The sequence below is a fragment of the Gopherus evgoodei genome, chromosome 3 (assembly GCF_007399415.2).
Source record: "Gopherus evgoodei ecotype Sinaloan lineage chromosome 3, rGopEvg1_v1.p, whole genome shotgun sequence".
NCBI lineage: Eukaryota > Metazoa > Chordata > Testudines > Testudinidae > Gopherus > Gopherus evgoodei.
This window is the reverse complement of record NC_044324.1, coordinates 6,072,463-6,089,047: the sequence shown is the minus strand read 5'-3', so window position 1 is coordinate 6,089,047 and position 16,585 is coordinate 6,072,463. Positions and strand designations below refer to the sequence as shown.

At 61.6% G+C, this 16,585-nt stretch overlaps 1 protein-coding gene across 1 annotated transcript in view; it reads left to right on the top strand.

The window, feature by feature from the left end:
• The first annotated feature begins 608 nt into the window (after positions 1-608).
• The window catches only part of ERBB3 (erb-b2 receptor tyrosine kinase 3), a 38,108-nt gene continuing 22,131 nt past the window's right edge, over positions 609-16,585 (top strand). The window contains exons 1-2 of the mRNA XM_030554727.1: positions 609-704; positions 14,812-14,963. Coding sequence (XP_030410587.1) covers positions 623-704; positions 14,812-14,963 — 234 coding nt within the window. The 5' untranslated portion in view covers positions 609-622. The remainder of the gene's footprint in view (positions 705-14,811; positions 14,964-16,585) is intronic.

The window sequence follows — 16,585 nt, the reverse complement described above, 5'->3', positions numbered from 1 at the left end:
AGAGCTCTGGGGGCAGGGGGGCAGACTGACGGGACCATGTCTGGGCACTCCCTGGGGCAGGAGGGCAGACTGATGGGACGTGGGCTGGGGCATTGGAAGCTTCCTGGGGCAGAGACCCGGGGGCTGGGCAGGAGGGCAGAGTGTCTGGGTGCTCCCCGGGGCAGAGACCCGGGGCCCTGGCTCGTGTCTGGACGCTCCCTGGGGCAGAGACCCGCGGCCCTGCAGCGCCTGGCACACAGGACCCTGCCCGGGGGCTTAGCCGACCAGCGACCGGGCCAGTCCTGGGCTGGGGGCAAAGGGGGGCGCGCGGGGGTGGGGGCTCGGAGGCTCGGCCCCGCAGCACCAGCTTCGCCCCGAACCCAACCTCAGCTGGGCCGGCTCTGATTGGCTACCAGCCCAGCCAATGGGCGGCCGGCGCAGCTACTCCTGAATGAAGCGTGTTGGGCTGCGGAGTGACTCCGGGAGCGGCGGGTGCCCGACCCGGATCGCAGCGGCGGGGACACGGGAGCTGCGCGGCCGCCCGGATCCGCCAGCCTGGGGCCCCGCCCGGCCCGGCCCCAGCGGGGAGCAGGTGGCTGCGGCTCGCAGCCCGGCCCGAGCATGTCCTAGCGCGCCCTGCACGATGCGGAGCAGCCGGCGCCCGGGACCTTTCCTCTGCCTCCTCCTGCTGCTCTGCTGCCCGGAGCTCGCCGCCGCCCAGGCGGGTAAGTCAAGGCACGAGCGAGCCCGATCCGGAGCCCGTCGAGCGCCCAGCAGCGTATTAAGGGGGGCTGCACCCTTGGGTGTCACTGGCTCCGCTGGGGGGCTGAGGAGCCTCTGAACCTGCCCCCCGCCCCGGTCCAGCCGAGACTGGAACCTGGGTTGTTTGCACCGGCTGGAGCGCAGGGCGGAGGCAGGTGGGTCTTAAAGCCACAGGGCAGGGCGGGCCTCAGAGGTTCGGGGGGGGAGATGGAGCGCTCCCCCTTGGTAAACTGAGGTTCCTTAGCTCACTGCCCTCGAGCGCTGTGCAGAGGTCAGGGGCTGGAAGGTGCAGACTAGTGGGTCAGGGAGCCCCGGGGCTGGTGACCAGCCGGTTCCGGCCCCCAGAGTCACTAGCCACCTTTGCACAGTTCTAGCCAATGGCGGGTGCAAAATCAGCCTCTGCCCTGGCGAATTTCTTGGGGCTCAAAGTGATTCAGGTGCCTAATCCCATGGGAGTTAGGGGCGTAAATCACTGTGTGGCGCTGAGGCAGGTTCGGACTCTCCCCCCTTCTGCCTGTTTTCGGCTTCGGAAGAGAACTGGTGGCCTTTGGCTTGGGACGCCTCCCCCGGGGCCCCGGTAGTTTTCAGTGAATTGATCTGTTTGAACTGTGGCAGGGCAGCGGATGTGTCTGGGGACAAGCCAAGGCCCCGGTCCGACGGTCGCGTCCCCGCAGGCAGGGCCCTGTCTCAGGATCAGGGCCCAGAGGATCCCCCCCCCCACACTCCCCCTTGGTGGCCAAGGCTACAGCGCCCAGGGTTTGAGCAGGAGTTCACGGGAGATCGGCCTGGGCAGGACAGTGGACGCTGCGGGGTTTCCTGCCTCACAGTGTCGAGTGGGAATGTGCCGGGCAGGCGGTGGGAAAGGAGATCGCGAGGACAAGGCCGCGCGGGAGGCCAAGTGCAGGACTCTGGTATCTTGCTTTACAAGTTCTCGGTCTCTCTGCGGGGCCTCGTCTCCTGAGCACACTTGACTAACAGGCTTTGGCAAGTTAAGGAACTCGGAATTGCTGGTTCAGCGGCCGGCGTTTCCTGGAGCCGGGCCAGGCCCTCTGCGCCCTGGGCACCTGTTGTGTTTGTTTGTTGGGTGTGGGGCGGGAAAGCCGCCTCGCTTTGTCCACTGGTCTGAAAGTGCCCAGTCCTGGGGCTGGCCTAGGCTGAGCCTGGTGAAATCAGGGACAGAACCAACGGAGCCGTGACCAGGTCTCGGGCGCAGGAAAATGTGGGTTTGTTCCCAGCGGTGCAGAAAGCTGCTTGGAGCGTGAGGCCAAAAGGAACCATCCGTGCCGTTCAGCCGCTGAGCTCACAGCGCTTTGCAATCTTTAGTGTGGTGAGACACACATCAGCTCCCCGTCTTGCCAAACTCCTGGGTGTCACCCACACACCCCAGTGCTGAACCCAATGACTTCAAGCATTTCCGTCCTCATGAGACTAAACTATTGTACGCCTCGGCCAGAAAACAGGAGAAAGCCAGGGGCCACCAGTGCCTGAAACCCTGCTATGGAGGGGGATTGATTGGGTGGGCAAATCACTCCCCCGGTCTTGTGCCTCAGTTTCCCCACATGATGGGGAAGGAGCACCGATTCCTCTCTCGCAGGGCTGATTAGTTCATGTTTAAATGGCTCCAGATTCTCAGCTGGAGACACTAGGACGAAATATTTGTCGGATTATTCGAATTGTTCTCATCCGCCCTGCCTGCTAATGACCCCCGTGAGGTGCTGGCTTGGGCTCTGTCCTGGCTGCTTGGAAGCACTTTGGGGGAACATTAGCAGCACCTGCAGTTGGTTCCCAGGTTATCAAGGATGGAGGGAAAAGAAGCAGATAACTCAGGAATCCCTGCCCTGTGCCGTGCAGGCGGAAGTCAGGGCACTTGCTCCAAACGGTCCCTGTTTAAACTCTGCCAGCCTGGTTCTGCTCTCGCCTCGCCCAGAGCTGCTTTACCGTGCTCCTGTCCATGTACGCCGAGGCAGCAGGCGCCCCAGCCCCGCTCCGCGCCCACAGCAGATTTGCATGCCCAGCACTGGCTGAATTGTTCTGAACTGAATCACTTCTGCAGAAGCTCCCGTGACTGGTCTCACTGATCCCACAGGTCTCGGCGCAATCCGGGGGGTGGAGCAGTGCAAAGCAACCTGAAAACAACAGCGCACCCAAGGGATGTTATTGCAGGGGCTGGTCCACTCAGGCGGGGAAAGGGCAGCGTCGCCAGATTGGGGTGGGGTGGGGAGTGAAAGCAACACTTCCCTTCATGATGTAACCCCAGAGAGCTGGCTCTGTTTTCCTACGAGCGTGTGGCTGAGTCATCAGACAGCCAAGGTGTTTGCAATCAAGGTTCCTGGTTTCCACTGCCTGCTCTGGGTTGGACATGGGGCCTAGGACGCCTGGGTTCTACTCCCAGGTCTGGCTCTCTCTGTATGACTTTAGGCAAGTCACTACCTCTCTCTGCCTCAGTTTACCACATGCATAAGCAGGGGCTAATGCGTCAGTGGAAGGACCTGTGAGGCAATGTCCTCCGGGAGGGGATCTGAGATTGTAATGGGGAGCATTGCCTGTGCGAACCATCAGGGGCTGGGACCCAGGAGTCCCGGAGAAACTCTGGAAGATTGGACAGCTTTTTACAAGGGATTCTCCTGAGCACTCAGGGACAGGGTCAAGGTTATTTGTGTTTTCTGGATTTGCAGAGACCTTTGCTCTTGTTTTGTAACTGATCTGCTGTAGGTGCATTCCCGGGCAATCCTTCAGGCTGGGTTTTTCTTAGCTCCTTGAGGAATCCGGCCTTCCTTCCCTGTGGCGTGGTGCAACTCGTGCGTGTCTGTCACCCCCAAGTGTGAGTGCCGCTTGTGATAAGACGAGCGTGAGAATCCGATTCCTTGGCAGTTCTGACAAACAGAGGCTGCTGCTTCCTGGCCCTTGGGCTGGGCTGGTTTGTCATGTCCCGCTAGGATGGGATCTGATCTCTACTCACTGGGGCAGGGTTGAGCGGGGAGTCCAGACTGCCCTGTGGGGAGGACGGGACTGGATGCTTCAACAGAACTTCTCCATCTCGAACACTAGCGCTCAACCCTCTTGCTAGGATGTTTTTTCCATTCACAATGACTTCCTCCACGGCCACTGTGCCAGGAAACCAGCCCAAGGCCCTGGCTTTCCCTGCGGTCCCAAGTTCCTCCCTCTGACGCGCCTTCCCCACCTGCCGCATCCTTGCCGAGATGCTGGATCCTGATGCCAGGAGGCTGAGAGGCACCAGCTCCTCGCCAGCGTCACTCTCCTCCCAGCTCTGAGGAGGAAGCTGAGTTGGGGGGGGCACAAAGGCACTTGTGCTCCCAGGCACAGCTGGCTGCTCTAATTTTAGGCCTCGCAGCCTTGACCGTGACCCTTTAAAACCGCCATTGGTGCTCGGCTCCTGCCATGTGCTCTCGCAGCCGCTGGCTTCATTTGGGGGCTGAGGCAGGAGCTGGCAAAGTAGCAGCCGCGGCTGACATGAGGACGCGCGGTTCCCTAGAGCCACGTCCCATGGGAGCTGCTCCAAGCACATCGCGGATGGAATGTGGCACGACCCAGCTGGAAAAGGAGAGGAAGGATGGTTCATGGTTAAAGTGCCAGGCCAGGACTCTGGAGACTTGGAACATGGAACGGGTCAGACCAAGGGTCCATCTAGCCCACTGTCCTGGGTGCCGACAGCGGCCAGTGCCAGGGGCCCCAGAGGGGATGAACAGAAGAGGGAATCATCAAGTGATCCATCCCCTGTCACCCATTCCCAGCTTCTGGCGAACAGAGGCCAGGGACCCCATCGCTGCCCAGCCTGGCTAATAGCCATTGATGGTCCTGTCCTCTGTGAATTTATCTAGTTCTTTTTTAAACCCTGCTATAGTCTTGGTCTTCACAACATCCTCTGGCAGGGAGTTCCACAGGTTGACCGTGTGTTGTGTGAAGAAGAACTTCCTTTTGTTTGTCTTAAACCTGCTGCCTTTTAATTTCATTTGGTGGCCCCTAGTTCTGTTGTTACGAGAAGGAGTAAAGAACACGTCCTTATTCACTTTCTCCACACCAGGCAGGGTTTTATAGCCCTCGGTCATATCTCCCCATAGTCGGCACTTTTCCAGACTGAACAGTCCCAGTCTCATGCATCTCTCCTCACACGGCAGCCAGTCCAAACCCCTCGTCATTGTTGTTGCCTTTTTCTGAACCTTTTCCAATTCCAGTATAACTTTTCTGAGATGGGGCCACTACATCTGCACACAGTATTCAAGGGGTGGGCGTCCCATGGATTTATATAGAGGCAATGCGATATTTTCTGTCTTATTATCCATCCCTTTCCTAATGATTCCCAACGTTCTGTTTGCTTTTCTGAATGCAGCTGCCCATTGAGTGGATGTTCCCAGAGAACTATCCACAGTGACTCCGAGATCTCGTTCTTGAGTGGAACCCAGGAGTCCTGGTTCCCAGCCCCCAATTCTAACCACTAGATCCCACTCCCCTCCCAGAGCCAGGAATAGAACCCAGGAGTCCTGGTGCCCCAGTCAGCAGTCGTGCTGCCCCAGGGTGGGGGCTGAGCTGCCAACAGCCCCGGGCAGCCAGGCAGGGGGTCCCGACGCTGTGCCCTCTCCAATTCCACGGAGAACTGTATCCCCCCATCATTGTATACGTAGAGTTGGGATGATGTTTTCCAATGTGCGTCACTTCACATTTATCTACTTTGTTGCCTAGTTACCCAGTTTTGTGAGATCCTTTTGCAGCTCTTCGCAGTCTGCCTGGGACTTAACTCTCTTGAGTAGTTTTGTATCGTCTGCAAATTTTGCCACCTCACTGTTCACCCCTCTTTCCAGATCAATTAGGAATATGTTAAATAGGGCTGGGCCCAGTACAGACCCCTGGGGGACACCACTATTTACCTCTCTCCAGTCTGAAAACTGACCAGTTATTCCTACCCTACCCTTTGTTTCCTGTCTTTTAACCAGTTACCGATCCATGAGAGGACCTTCCCTCTTATCCCATGACAGCTGACTTGGTGAGGGACCTTGTCAAAGGCTTTCTGAAAATCTGACTATATCCACTGGATCCCCTTGTCCACATGCTTTTGACCCCCTCGGAGAATTCTAGTAGATTGGTGACGCGTGATTTCCCTTTACAGAAACCATGTTGACTCTCCCCCATTCCCAGCGGGCATGGTCTCCGTATGGACCCGGGACCTGTCCCTCCAGCTCTCTGCCCAATGTCTGTCCAGAGCCCAGCACCATGGGGCCGCTCTGACTGCCCAGGCGGTGTCTATGCAGTTACAGAGCAGCAGCCCCGGCTGATCGCATGGGGGGTGGATCTGCTGCAGGGCAGGGTCAATCTCTGTAGCACCGTGAGGTTAATACTTTTCAAGCTCTGCCATGAACCGTCCCAAGCTGTCGGTCTCCTGGTACCTGGCAAGTTCCCTGGCTTCCTTATGCCACCTTGAGTGTGTCCTATATGACTCAACCCCTCCAGCCTCCCCTTTTGGCGTAAAGGCAGAGTCCAAAAGTTCTCCTGGAGGGAAGTGAACACCCAGCCGTTGTTTTGAAGCCCAGCAAGGAAAACAGCAAGACAGGTGCCCAGAGAGGTGACTAATCACAGGGCAAACACCCTGGGTGTGTGAGGGTTCTCTTCCCCCAGATCCTCTCCAGGCTGATTTCAGAGGTGGCCAGGACCCAGCCTAGCTCTGTTCTGTAAATGTCCCATATGCACCGGGAAATTATTTCTAATTTATTATGGGTGTTAAGGTAGGGCCTGGGGGATCCAGCTGAGATTGGTGCCCCACCATGCCTGGCACTGCCAGACCCACAGCTTGAGATGGTCCCTGCCCCAAGGAGCTTCCAGTTGGCGTAGGCAAGGCAGGCAGGAGATAGTTTCACACATAGAGAAACTGAGGCAGGAGAGTGGTGGTGATGAGCCCAGGGACGAAGGAGGCGGGAGATGGAGTGGGGACCCTGTTCTGTGAGCCAGGGGCAGACCCTTAGTCAGGTCCAAAGGGGATTTGTCCAATCAGGATCAAGCCAGGATCTCGGATGTGTTCAGTGTGTCGGGCAGCGGTCTGCCAGCGCGGTGGGTGTGGCGGGGTGTGCGGGTGTCCGGGCCGAGCTCCCTCCCTCTCTCTCTCTTTCTTCCATGCCTTTATCTGGTTTTCGTTCAGCTTCTGCGGCTCCTGTGTGCGGCTCAGAGCCCAGGCCGGGAGCTCCCCCCATCCCCTCCCGCCGAGCACCCAGGCTTTATCTGGGGCCAGGACATGGTGTTTTCTCTCTGTAGCTCTTTTGTTCCTGGCTGGTAGCTGCTCCGACAAGCAAGAGTTTTTTCAAAAGCCCCTAATGGGCCGGAGGCTGGGAATGAAAAGCCAGCCCCACGCCCAGGCGGGGTGAGCGTATAATGGTGCCCCATTGTGTCGCCATGACAGCCGTGGAACTGGAGAGGGCACAGCGTCGGGACCCCCTGCCTGGCTGCCCGGGGCTGTCGGCAACTCAGCCCCCACCGTGGGGCAGCACGACTGCTGACTGGGGCACCAGGTCTCCTGGGTTCTATTCCTGGCTCTGAGAAGAGAGTGAGATCTAGTGGTTAGAATTGGGGGCTGGGAACCAGGACTCCTGGGTTCTATTTCCACCTCTGCTACTGCCTTTCTGCCAATCATGTCCCCCTGCTCTGCTTCAGTTTCCCCTCAGTGAAAATCTTTGTTGGCTGCCCCCTCCCTCCCATGGCTTCCTCCTGATCCCACCCCCCTCTACTCGTCAGCGGGGGCTCTGGTGGGGGCAGCAGCAGGAGCTGCCTGCCTGGCTCCAGGGCATCTGTACAACGTGGTGGTGAAAATGCCAGGGATTCACAGCCCCTCGTCTGTACCATCCCTTGGCTACAGCCGGGGGGGGGTGGGGGGTCATGGTGGTCCTTGTTCCAAGGAGCCCACCGCCCCCGTCAGACACAACTGCCCACGCCAGGATATTTCACCCACAAGGCTGTTTACTTCCTAGTACCCAGCCTCACTTCTTCCCTCCGCTTGCCCCGTTGCTCCCAGCGAGCCCCCTGCACCCCAGCTGGTCTGGGGCTCTCTGGGCACCAGCGTGGAATGCCGCAGACAGCGGCTGTGTTCCTGGGCAGCTCGCTGATAACACACGGCAGCTCAAGCTCTCCCATCCATCACCCACCACCCGGGGCACGTTGACAAGGCTTCTCTGCTCCTGCTGCTGGCTGGATTCGAAGGACCGTCTGCAGACAGAGCTCCGTCAGCGGGAGAGTGGGGGGGGGGGTCAGCCAGAACCGCTGGCACCTGGGGGGTCCCCGCCCCAGAACTCCTGCTGGCAGAGGACGTGCCAGGCTGGATTGGAACCCAGGTCTGCCCGGCCCCAGGCTCGATGCTGGGCAGCGCCAGGCCAGGGCAATTCAGATGAAGACTGAACATGCGACGACCCGAATGCTCCTGGTTTTGGGGAGTGGGGGGGATGGAATCAAAGGGGACGTTGCTGGAGCTCAGTGACCCCCAACGAGATGTTAGGTCCCTGCCACGTTGATTGTCACGTGTGTCCTGTAGGGCCTGGTGCTGCCCAGACAACAGGTATCAGTCTCCATCTCCTGCGCCGGGGGGACTTTGGGGGATGCTGCCCTCGGCTGCAGGCCCATTGGGTGCAAGGGGAGCCCTGGATCAGGCCCTGACTGCAGGCCCCACCCTGCATGAACCGATCTGCATGTTAATGGAAGGCATCAGCCCTGCCTCCACTGCCATCCTCCGCTCCCCACTGGGAACCTCCCCGGGCCATTCGCATGCCCATGTCCTGCCCCAGGTCCCTCGCCTGCTCTCTTTGCCCTGCCTGCTTCGCTCCCCAATGCCAGCCACAAGGGAGGCACCACGCAAGGGCCCCGGGTGCCCCTGCAGGCTTCCCACCCTGGAGTGCCCTGCGTGGAGCTGCACTGCCCGGCCCGGAAGCATGGACGGGGGACACTTTGCTTCCATTGACACTCTCCCCCCCCCAGCTTTAATCCCCTCTCAGCCAGTCGGGGCCCAAGACACCCCAGGGATGCGTTCAAGGGACTCCTCTGTCCTGCCCTAGGCTGCTCACCGGCCCTTTGCTTTTCCCTTCTTCCTGGTTTCTTGTCCTGCTGAGACCTGAGCAGGGAGATTGGTGCTTTTCCCGGTGGGCAGTTGTCCAGCAGCCAGGGGAGAAAGGGGCTTGGGAACTCAGATGCCTGGCTCCTTTCCACAGCTCTGGGAGGGGAGCAGGACCTGGGGGTTAGAGCAGAGGAGCTGAGAGTCAGGACACCTGGGTTCTTTTCCTGACTCTGGGACGAGGGTGGGGGGTTGGGGCTCTTCAGGCAATGGGATTTGTTTGTCCCCTGCCACGGGCGAATCAGGACTCCTGGGTTCTATTGGTAGCTCTGCCGCTGACCTGACTGCCCCCCCGTGCCTCAGTTTCCCCCTCAGCATAGTGGGGTGGCAACGGTCAGTAGGCTTAGGGCTGGAAGTTTCCGGAGTGTTCGAAAAGCAGCGGGATCCGCCGGGTGCTCGGGGATGCCCAGACACATGCACCTGCCGAGGATTTGGGGGCTCGGGGGGGAGCGGGGTTACTCCCCCATAGCGGGGCTGATAACTCTGCCTGGGGAGGCAGCTCAAGGAGCCTCTGGGGCTGCGCCTGGCTGGGTATGTGAGGAAGACTCTGTCCCTTTGTGTGTCCAGTTAATGATTTAAAAGCCCCTCTGTTCCCAGCCTCTCTGGGGCTAAGCCAAACTCCCTGGACCCTGATCTCTCTGCCACAGGCTGGAGCTGGATAGCCTGAAAACAGCTGCCAGAGCCCCTGATCAGGCTGTACTGGGCACCCGGCCTGGCAGGAGCATCTGAACTCGTGTCCAGTGGACTTTGGGTGGGTTTTCTCCACATCATCGAATAACAAACGTTCAGCTCGGTTCTCAGTCTCTGCTCTCAGGAGGGCAAAGGCTGAAATAGTGCGGGGGAAGGGTAGGGCTGCAGGTTGAGAGTGAGCAGAGCTGGAGGGAGCCCAGGGCTGGGGTCACAGGGGCTGCGGGTCAGGAGTGAGGGGCACCGGCAGAGCTGGGGAATGTGGGAGCCCAGAACTGGGCTAGCAGGGGCTGCGGGTCGGGAGTGAGGGGCACCAGCAGAGTTGGGGAACAGGGGAGCCCAGAACTGGGCTAGCAGGGGCTGTGGGTCGGGAGTGAGGGGCACTGGCAGAGCTGGAGAAGGGGGGAGCCCGGGGCTGGGCTAGCAGGGGCTGCGGGTTGGGAGTGAGGGGCACCAGCAGAGCTGGGGGGAAGCCCAGGGCTGGGAGAGCAGGGGGCTGTGGGTTGGGAGTGAGGGGCACCAGCAGAGTTGGGGAACAGGGGAGCCCAGGGCTGGGCTATCGGGGGCTGCGGGTCAGGAGTGAGGGGCACTGGCAGAGCTGGAGAAGGGGGGAGCCCGGGGCTGCGATCGCAGGGGGCTGCAGGTCAGGAGTGAGGGGCACCGGCAGAGCTGGAGAAGGGGGGAGCCCGGGGCTGCGATCGCAGGGGCTGCGGGTTGGGAGTGAGGGGCACCGGCAGAGCTGGGGAACGGGGGAGCCCAGGGCTGGGCTAGCAGAGGCTGCGGGTTGGGAGTGAGGGACACCGGCAGAGCTGGGGGAAGCTATTTTCCAGGGCCTAGTCACACAACACTGTGGTTCTGTGGATCGCTGGGGCCAGGCCGGCCAGGGTCGGCTCACTCAGCTGCTGGAGGTGGGGTGTGGTGCGTGGGGCAGATGAGTGATGGGGCCTCAGCATCTTTTACCCTTGGGCCGTTTGGGGCTGGTGGGGAGACGGTCCCGGGTGCTTGGAGCAGTATAAAGTGGAGACTGGCGGGGCGGGGGAGGGGGGAGTGGATTCCAGGGAACGGATGAAGTGAGGCCAAGCAGTCAATCTGCAGCAGAACTGGGGACAGAACCCAGGAGTCCTGGCTCTCACCTTCCGCGCTCTGACCATTAGACCCTACTGCCCTCCCAGAGCTGGGGACAGAACCCAGGAGTCCTGGCTCTCAGCTTCCCCACTCTGACCATTATACCCTACTGTCCTCCCAGAGCCGGGGACAGAACCCAGGAGTCCTGGCTCTCAGCTTCCCCGCTCTGACCATTAGACCCCACTGCCCTTCCAGAGCTGGGGACAGAAACCAGGAGCCCTGGCTCTCAGCTTCCCCACTCTGACCATTATACCCCACTGCCCTCCCAGAGCTGGAGACAGAACCCAGGAGTCCTGGCTCTCAGCTTCCCCGCTCTGACCATTAGACCCCACTGCCCTCCCAGAGCCGGGGACAGAACCCACGAGTCCTGGCTCCCCGCCCCCACCAGGCCATTTCTGTGTGATGGGGAGGGAGCATTTCTGGCATTCCCTGAATGGCCCTGGGTGGGGGGAGGGGTCCGGATCCCTCCATTCACTCTGCATCATGGGGGGGACGACACTGTGTGTCCCCCTTGCCTGCCCCTGGGGGTGGTGTGGGGCTGGGAGCGAGGTGCGGATTGGGGGGTGGCAGGGGAGGAAGGAAAGCCGGAGCAGGAGGGGACAGAGGCTTGATGGACCCTGAGGGGGGCAGGTAACGGCCCCTCTCACCCCACTGCCTGGCCGGGGAGCTGCAGCCTGTGCTAGACACAGGAGACCCCTTTAGTGGGGGGCAGTGGGGTGCCAAGGCCCTGGGGACTGAACCTGCAAGGCAGGGCCTGCCTGTCCCTGGGGGGTGTCTCTGTCTCGGGCTGGCAGCTCCCCGCGGGGTCCCCAGCTCTGGCTCGTAGCCGGGGCTCCCTCCCCATGGGCCAGGCCCGCGGGCCCCAGCCTGGAACGCAGCTGGGAAGCTTTTTTTAAACTCCCACCAGAATAGCTCCTGCGGCCGCGCCCAGCTGCCCGGGGTGGGGGGTTGCGGCTGCCTGTCAGTCACCACGGCCCATCCCCCGCTCCCATTGGGGGTGGGACACCCCCTCAGCCCCATCTCCGAGCTGGGGCCACCAGAACCGAGTTTAAGGCGCTTCCTTCCCCTGGGCCCCTCTGTGGGGGTGGGGGGGTGTTTGTCTGGCACCCCCCTGCCCACTGGCTGGAGGGGGCTTTTTGGGGAGACCAGCCTGGAGGGGAATCCGGGGAGCCCCTCAGGGTGGTAGAGCACAAAGAGTTAAAACACCAGCCATGCGGGGTGGGGGGCAGCTGGGGCTCTCGCCCTTCCTGACCCATCTGCCCCCAACTCCCACCCCACAGAGGTGAAAGGTCCCATCCCCTCTCCTACCGCCCCCAAGTCAGCCAGTCCCTCGCCCTGGGGCTGGATGGGAGCTGGTGCCCCCCAGAGGGGACCGGCACCTGCCCCATTCCCTGCCCCCCAAGCCAGCCAATCCCCCGCCCTGCGGCCAGATGGGAGCCAGCGCCCCCCAGAGGGGACAGGCCCCTGCCCCATTCCCCAAGCTGCTCATGCCTGTGCCAAGTTCCCCGCTTTCTGTGGCAGGGGGCGTATGGGGGCCAAGATGGGGAGTGAGGGGTTGTGCTGAGCCGCAGGCATCACAGAGGAATCTGCCCCACCCCTGTCTCCCCCATCCCCCGGGGGGGGGGTGTCCCGGTCTATCCACCTCTTCTGGTGCCAAACCTCTGTGCTGAAGCCTGACTCCTGGCGGCTGGGGTGGGGGCAGGGAAGGGGGGGCCCTTATCTCAGCCCAGAGACAAAGACCCTATTTAACACACACTGCCTGAGTCACGTCTGGCCCCTTGGTACCGGCCTTGGAAGGGGCCGTCTGGGCCAGCAGGAAGGACTGGAGGGGGGAGAGGCTGGACTGGCCAGGGAAGCCAGGAGCGTCCCCCGAATGACTCCCCCAGCCCTTTATCGGGCAGGAAGGGCCGGGTGCTGGCTGGCCGATGGGCCTGTATCCTGGCCTGGAGCCTCCTGTCTGGACCTGGGCTTTGGGGGGGAGGGAGATGGGGGGAACGGCTCCTTGCCTGAGCCTGGCTGCGGACGCCACAGGACCTGGGGGAGGGCTCCTGTAGCCCCCCCATCAATAGGCTGGCGGGCACTGCCCTGGCCTATTGGAATGGGGGGGTAAGCAGGGGTGTTGAATAGTGGGGGGCTGTAGGAGGGGGGCTTGGAGTGTAGGGGGGCATTTGCAAGGAATGGTATTTTGGGGAAGCAGTAGGTGGGGGCTGTCTGGAGGGTTCTAAGGTGGGGCTTAGGAGGCTGCTTGGGTATTTGGGGTGCTGGGGAGTTTTGGGGTGCTCTAGGGTGGGGTTGCTGGGAGGCAGCAGAAGCACAAAGGATCTGTTCCCATGTCCCAGCGGGGGGGGGGGGGTTATATCGACTCCCCCCCAGGTGCAGGGGCAGGAATCTCAGAGGGGTGGGGAGGAGCAGGGATCCCCCCTGGTGTAAACCAAAAGGGGGGCAGGGATGAGCCCCCCAGAGGCCCAGGGGGCTCTGGGAATCGGACGTCAGAGGACAGCCCCCCCAGGATTTGATGGGCTGGAGCCATTTGTGGTGGGCGGCGCTCCCCTCCCCACGAATAATCCCCCTATTGTAAGAACAAGCCTGGGGCCCTTCATCCCCCACCTCCCCCCTTTTCCCTCGGCCGCACAAAGGGCCCCTCGGAGCCTGGGGAGCAGATACGCCCCAAAGCTGCAAGGCGGCTGCATCCTGCGGGGCCGGGCACAATGAAGCCCCTGTGCGTCCCCCGCCCCCTCCCTGGAACTGGCAGGGCCACTCGGTCCCTGTCCCAAAGGGCCGATTCTTCTGCGCCGGGGGTGGGGGGGGGTGGCATCTGACCTTTGCAGGGTCTGTCAGAGATGATGGAAAGTTCAGCCGGGTGGGGGCAGGCTGAGGGGGTTGGGGGGCAGTGATGGGGGCGGGGTGGAGAGAGAAAGGGGGGCAGAAGATGGGGGCAGTGATGGGGCGGTGTGGAGAGAGAAAGGGGGGCAGGAGATGGGGAGGGCTGGGAATGGGGGGAGGGGAGGAGCAAGGAACGGGGGCAGGGGTTTGGATTGAACCCACAATCAAACGGAGGGAATGGTGGTGCCTGGGCTTTCCTTCGACCCTGCCCCCCCCCCAAGAGCTCTAACCACTAGCCCTGCTGCCCTGCCTGTGCTGGGAACAGAACCCGGTGCCCAGGCCTGTGCTGGCCGCGTGCTGGAGGCCATGGCTGGCCTCTGGGGCGTCTCTGACTCGGGCCGGGCGCCCCCAGTCAGGGCTGCTCGTGCTGCGTGACGCCGGCTGGCAGCGCCCAGTCCTCGGGACGTGCCGGGTGGGTTGTTTGCTCCCTTGCACAAGAGGCACCTCGGCCAGTTCGCCCCCCTCCCCCCCGGGCGTGGGGAAACCTCGCGGGATTTGGGAGGCGCCAGTCCTGCCCCTCCGCAGCCTGGCCCCAGGAGTGAGGGGCCGGGGGAGCCTGCGTCCAGCCCCACCGCACCGCGGGGGATGTCAGGCCCAGAGAGGCCAGGAGGTGCCCATGGACACGCTCCCTGTCTGTGGCCCACCTGGCAAATGAACCCAGGTGTCCTGGGTGCCAAGACTGATGCCCTCCCCATGTGGACGGTGGGTGGCAGAGGCCGGGGCAGATGGCCTGGCGCAGGGCCAGGGGTGCTGGAGCTGTGGCGGGAGGCAGCATATGGGCCTTGGCCCCATGGCGAGGCAGGATCGGGTCCTTCACCCGCCTGGCATCGGCTGCCCCCTGGCCACATCCCAAGCGCTGCCTCCCCCGGCGGGTGTCACAATGGAGCTATTATGGCAGCGGGAGGGGGAGTGGAGCGGCCGTCACTTGTTTACCTGCAGGAGGGTGGGGCGGGTCCCTCGGCTGGTTGGCGAGGGCCCAGGAAGGGCCTGGCCAGGAGTATCGGCTGGAAGGCAGCCAGGGAAGGAGGGTTGGGGGCCCCCAGCGAAATGGAGGGGGCTAAAGCAGCCCCCCCCCGGCTGCTTTCTGGCCTGGAGTGAGACTGAGCAGCCACGCCTGGTGCTGGGGAGAATATCCATTGCAACAGTGTTTCCCCGTCCTGGCAGGAGGGGCCGGGCGGGCGGGCGGGTTGTGAGAACCCCACCTGCCCGAGGGGCGCGGGGGGGAGTGTGCGATTAGCCCGTTAGTGGCTCTCATGCCCGCACGTTCCTCGTTGCAGTGTGTGCGGGGACCCTGAACGGGCTGAGCGTGACGGGCGATGCCCAGCACCAGTACCAGACGCTCTACAAGATGTACAACAACTGCGAGATTGTCATGGGCAACCTGGAGATTGTGCTGATCGACCACAAACAGAACCTGTCCTTCCTGCAGGTGAGGGGGGCCGTGCCGCCTGGCAGTGGGGGATTGGCCCGGCCCGGCGCGGGGGGTGCTGGGGATTAAAGGGCGCTGTGCTGGCTCCTCCCTCCCATCCCGTCCGCCTGTCGGGTGGGAAGCTTTACTCACCCAGCCTGGTTTCCCGTGCCAGCTGGTGACCTGCTCTGACGTGCCCGGCTGACAGCTCTGGGATCTGGGCGCTCAGGGGCCAGGGAGAGGCAGCATCAGGAGCAGAGCCGGGCTCCAGCCCTTCCCCTTGTGCTGGCCCCATGGCTTGGGGAGATCGATGTGCCTCAGGGGTCACTGCCTTGGCGAATCTGGCTCAGCACAGCTATGCTACAGCCCCCTGGCAGCACTGGCACCCAGGAGCTAGTCCTGCTGGTGGGAGCCGGGGATGAGGGAGGGTCAAACCCCAAACTGCCCTGGGAGAAATCAGGCCAGGTTGGGGCTGCCTGTGCACCACGGGATTGGGAGAATGCATGGGCAAATGCAAACTTCCAGACACGTGTGTGCAAGCACAAATACATGTGCAAATCCTCAGGGTCAGGCTGTCAGCCGGGGACGGGGATCACGCAGGCGTGAACTGAGGGACTTCCGAGGCCCTGGCCGTTTGACCGCTGCTGGGGGTGGGTGGGGCAGGTTCGGAGTGCAGAGACCCGGAGCTTCTGGGTCACCTGGCGGCCCTCAAACCTTCTCTTTTATTGACCCCCTCGCAACCCACAGAGCTGGGCCCCAGACCAGGTGAATTCTTGGAGGCTCTGGGCCTTGTCTGCTCTGGGGTGGGGGGAGTATAACCCCCCCCGTTGAAACGGATCTTTAATGGCCCACAGCTGCTGGTGCCGTGAGTATTCGGAAACCAATGTGCTTCATGCACAGTCGTTTCTGTGAGGGAGAATCACCCAAGCAGTTACGGTTACACAGCTCACGTCTTTTCCTATAAGCCGCAACTCCTTGAGCATAAACCCCCAGGAACTATGCTGGCCTTGCACTGTATCCCGAGTGGCAAACAGAGCTGGCCCAGCTACCAGTCCTACCTGGAGCCTTTTTTCCCTTTTCTTCCCCCTCTCAGGAACTTGGTCTGTCAAGAGTCCCCCGCCCGGAGCAGGGTCTAGGTCACCCAAGCCCCTTGGTTCTAGAATCTCACCAACGTCCCTCGAAGTGGAGCCTAGGTTGCCCCAGGTCTCTGTCTTAGATGCTAATTGGGGAACTAACTTAACGAATTTACTTTGCTTCACATTTGTACCTTTTTGTTCGTAAAGGAGTCACATGCTCCAGAAATGTGCCTTGTGGGCGTTTAGGGCTAGCTTCTTAATTCATGTTTTGGAGGGCGGCGGGGGGGGAGGCGCTGAGGAACAGACACAGGCCAAAGCTCAATCAGCGTTTACCCTCTCATCACTGACTCATTCCCGCTTTCAGCGGGATGCCACCCAGCGTGGTCACTGTGACACGTTAGCATGCGCCAACCCCACTGATGCCGTGATGTTCCCTTTTCTTTACTTTGTGAGCTGGTTCCCTGCTGGTCTCTTCCAAAGTTCGATGTTGAAACCGTATATGCCGATCGAGCCGTTATCACCCATTAATTCCAATGCAGTTTCAGCACTTCCAGTAATTTTTCACAT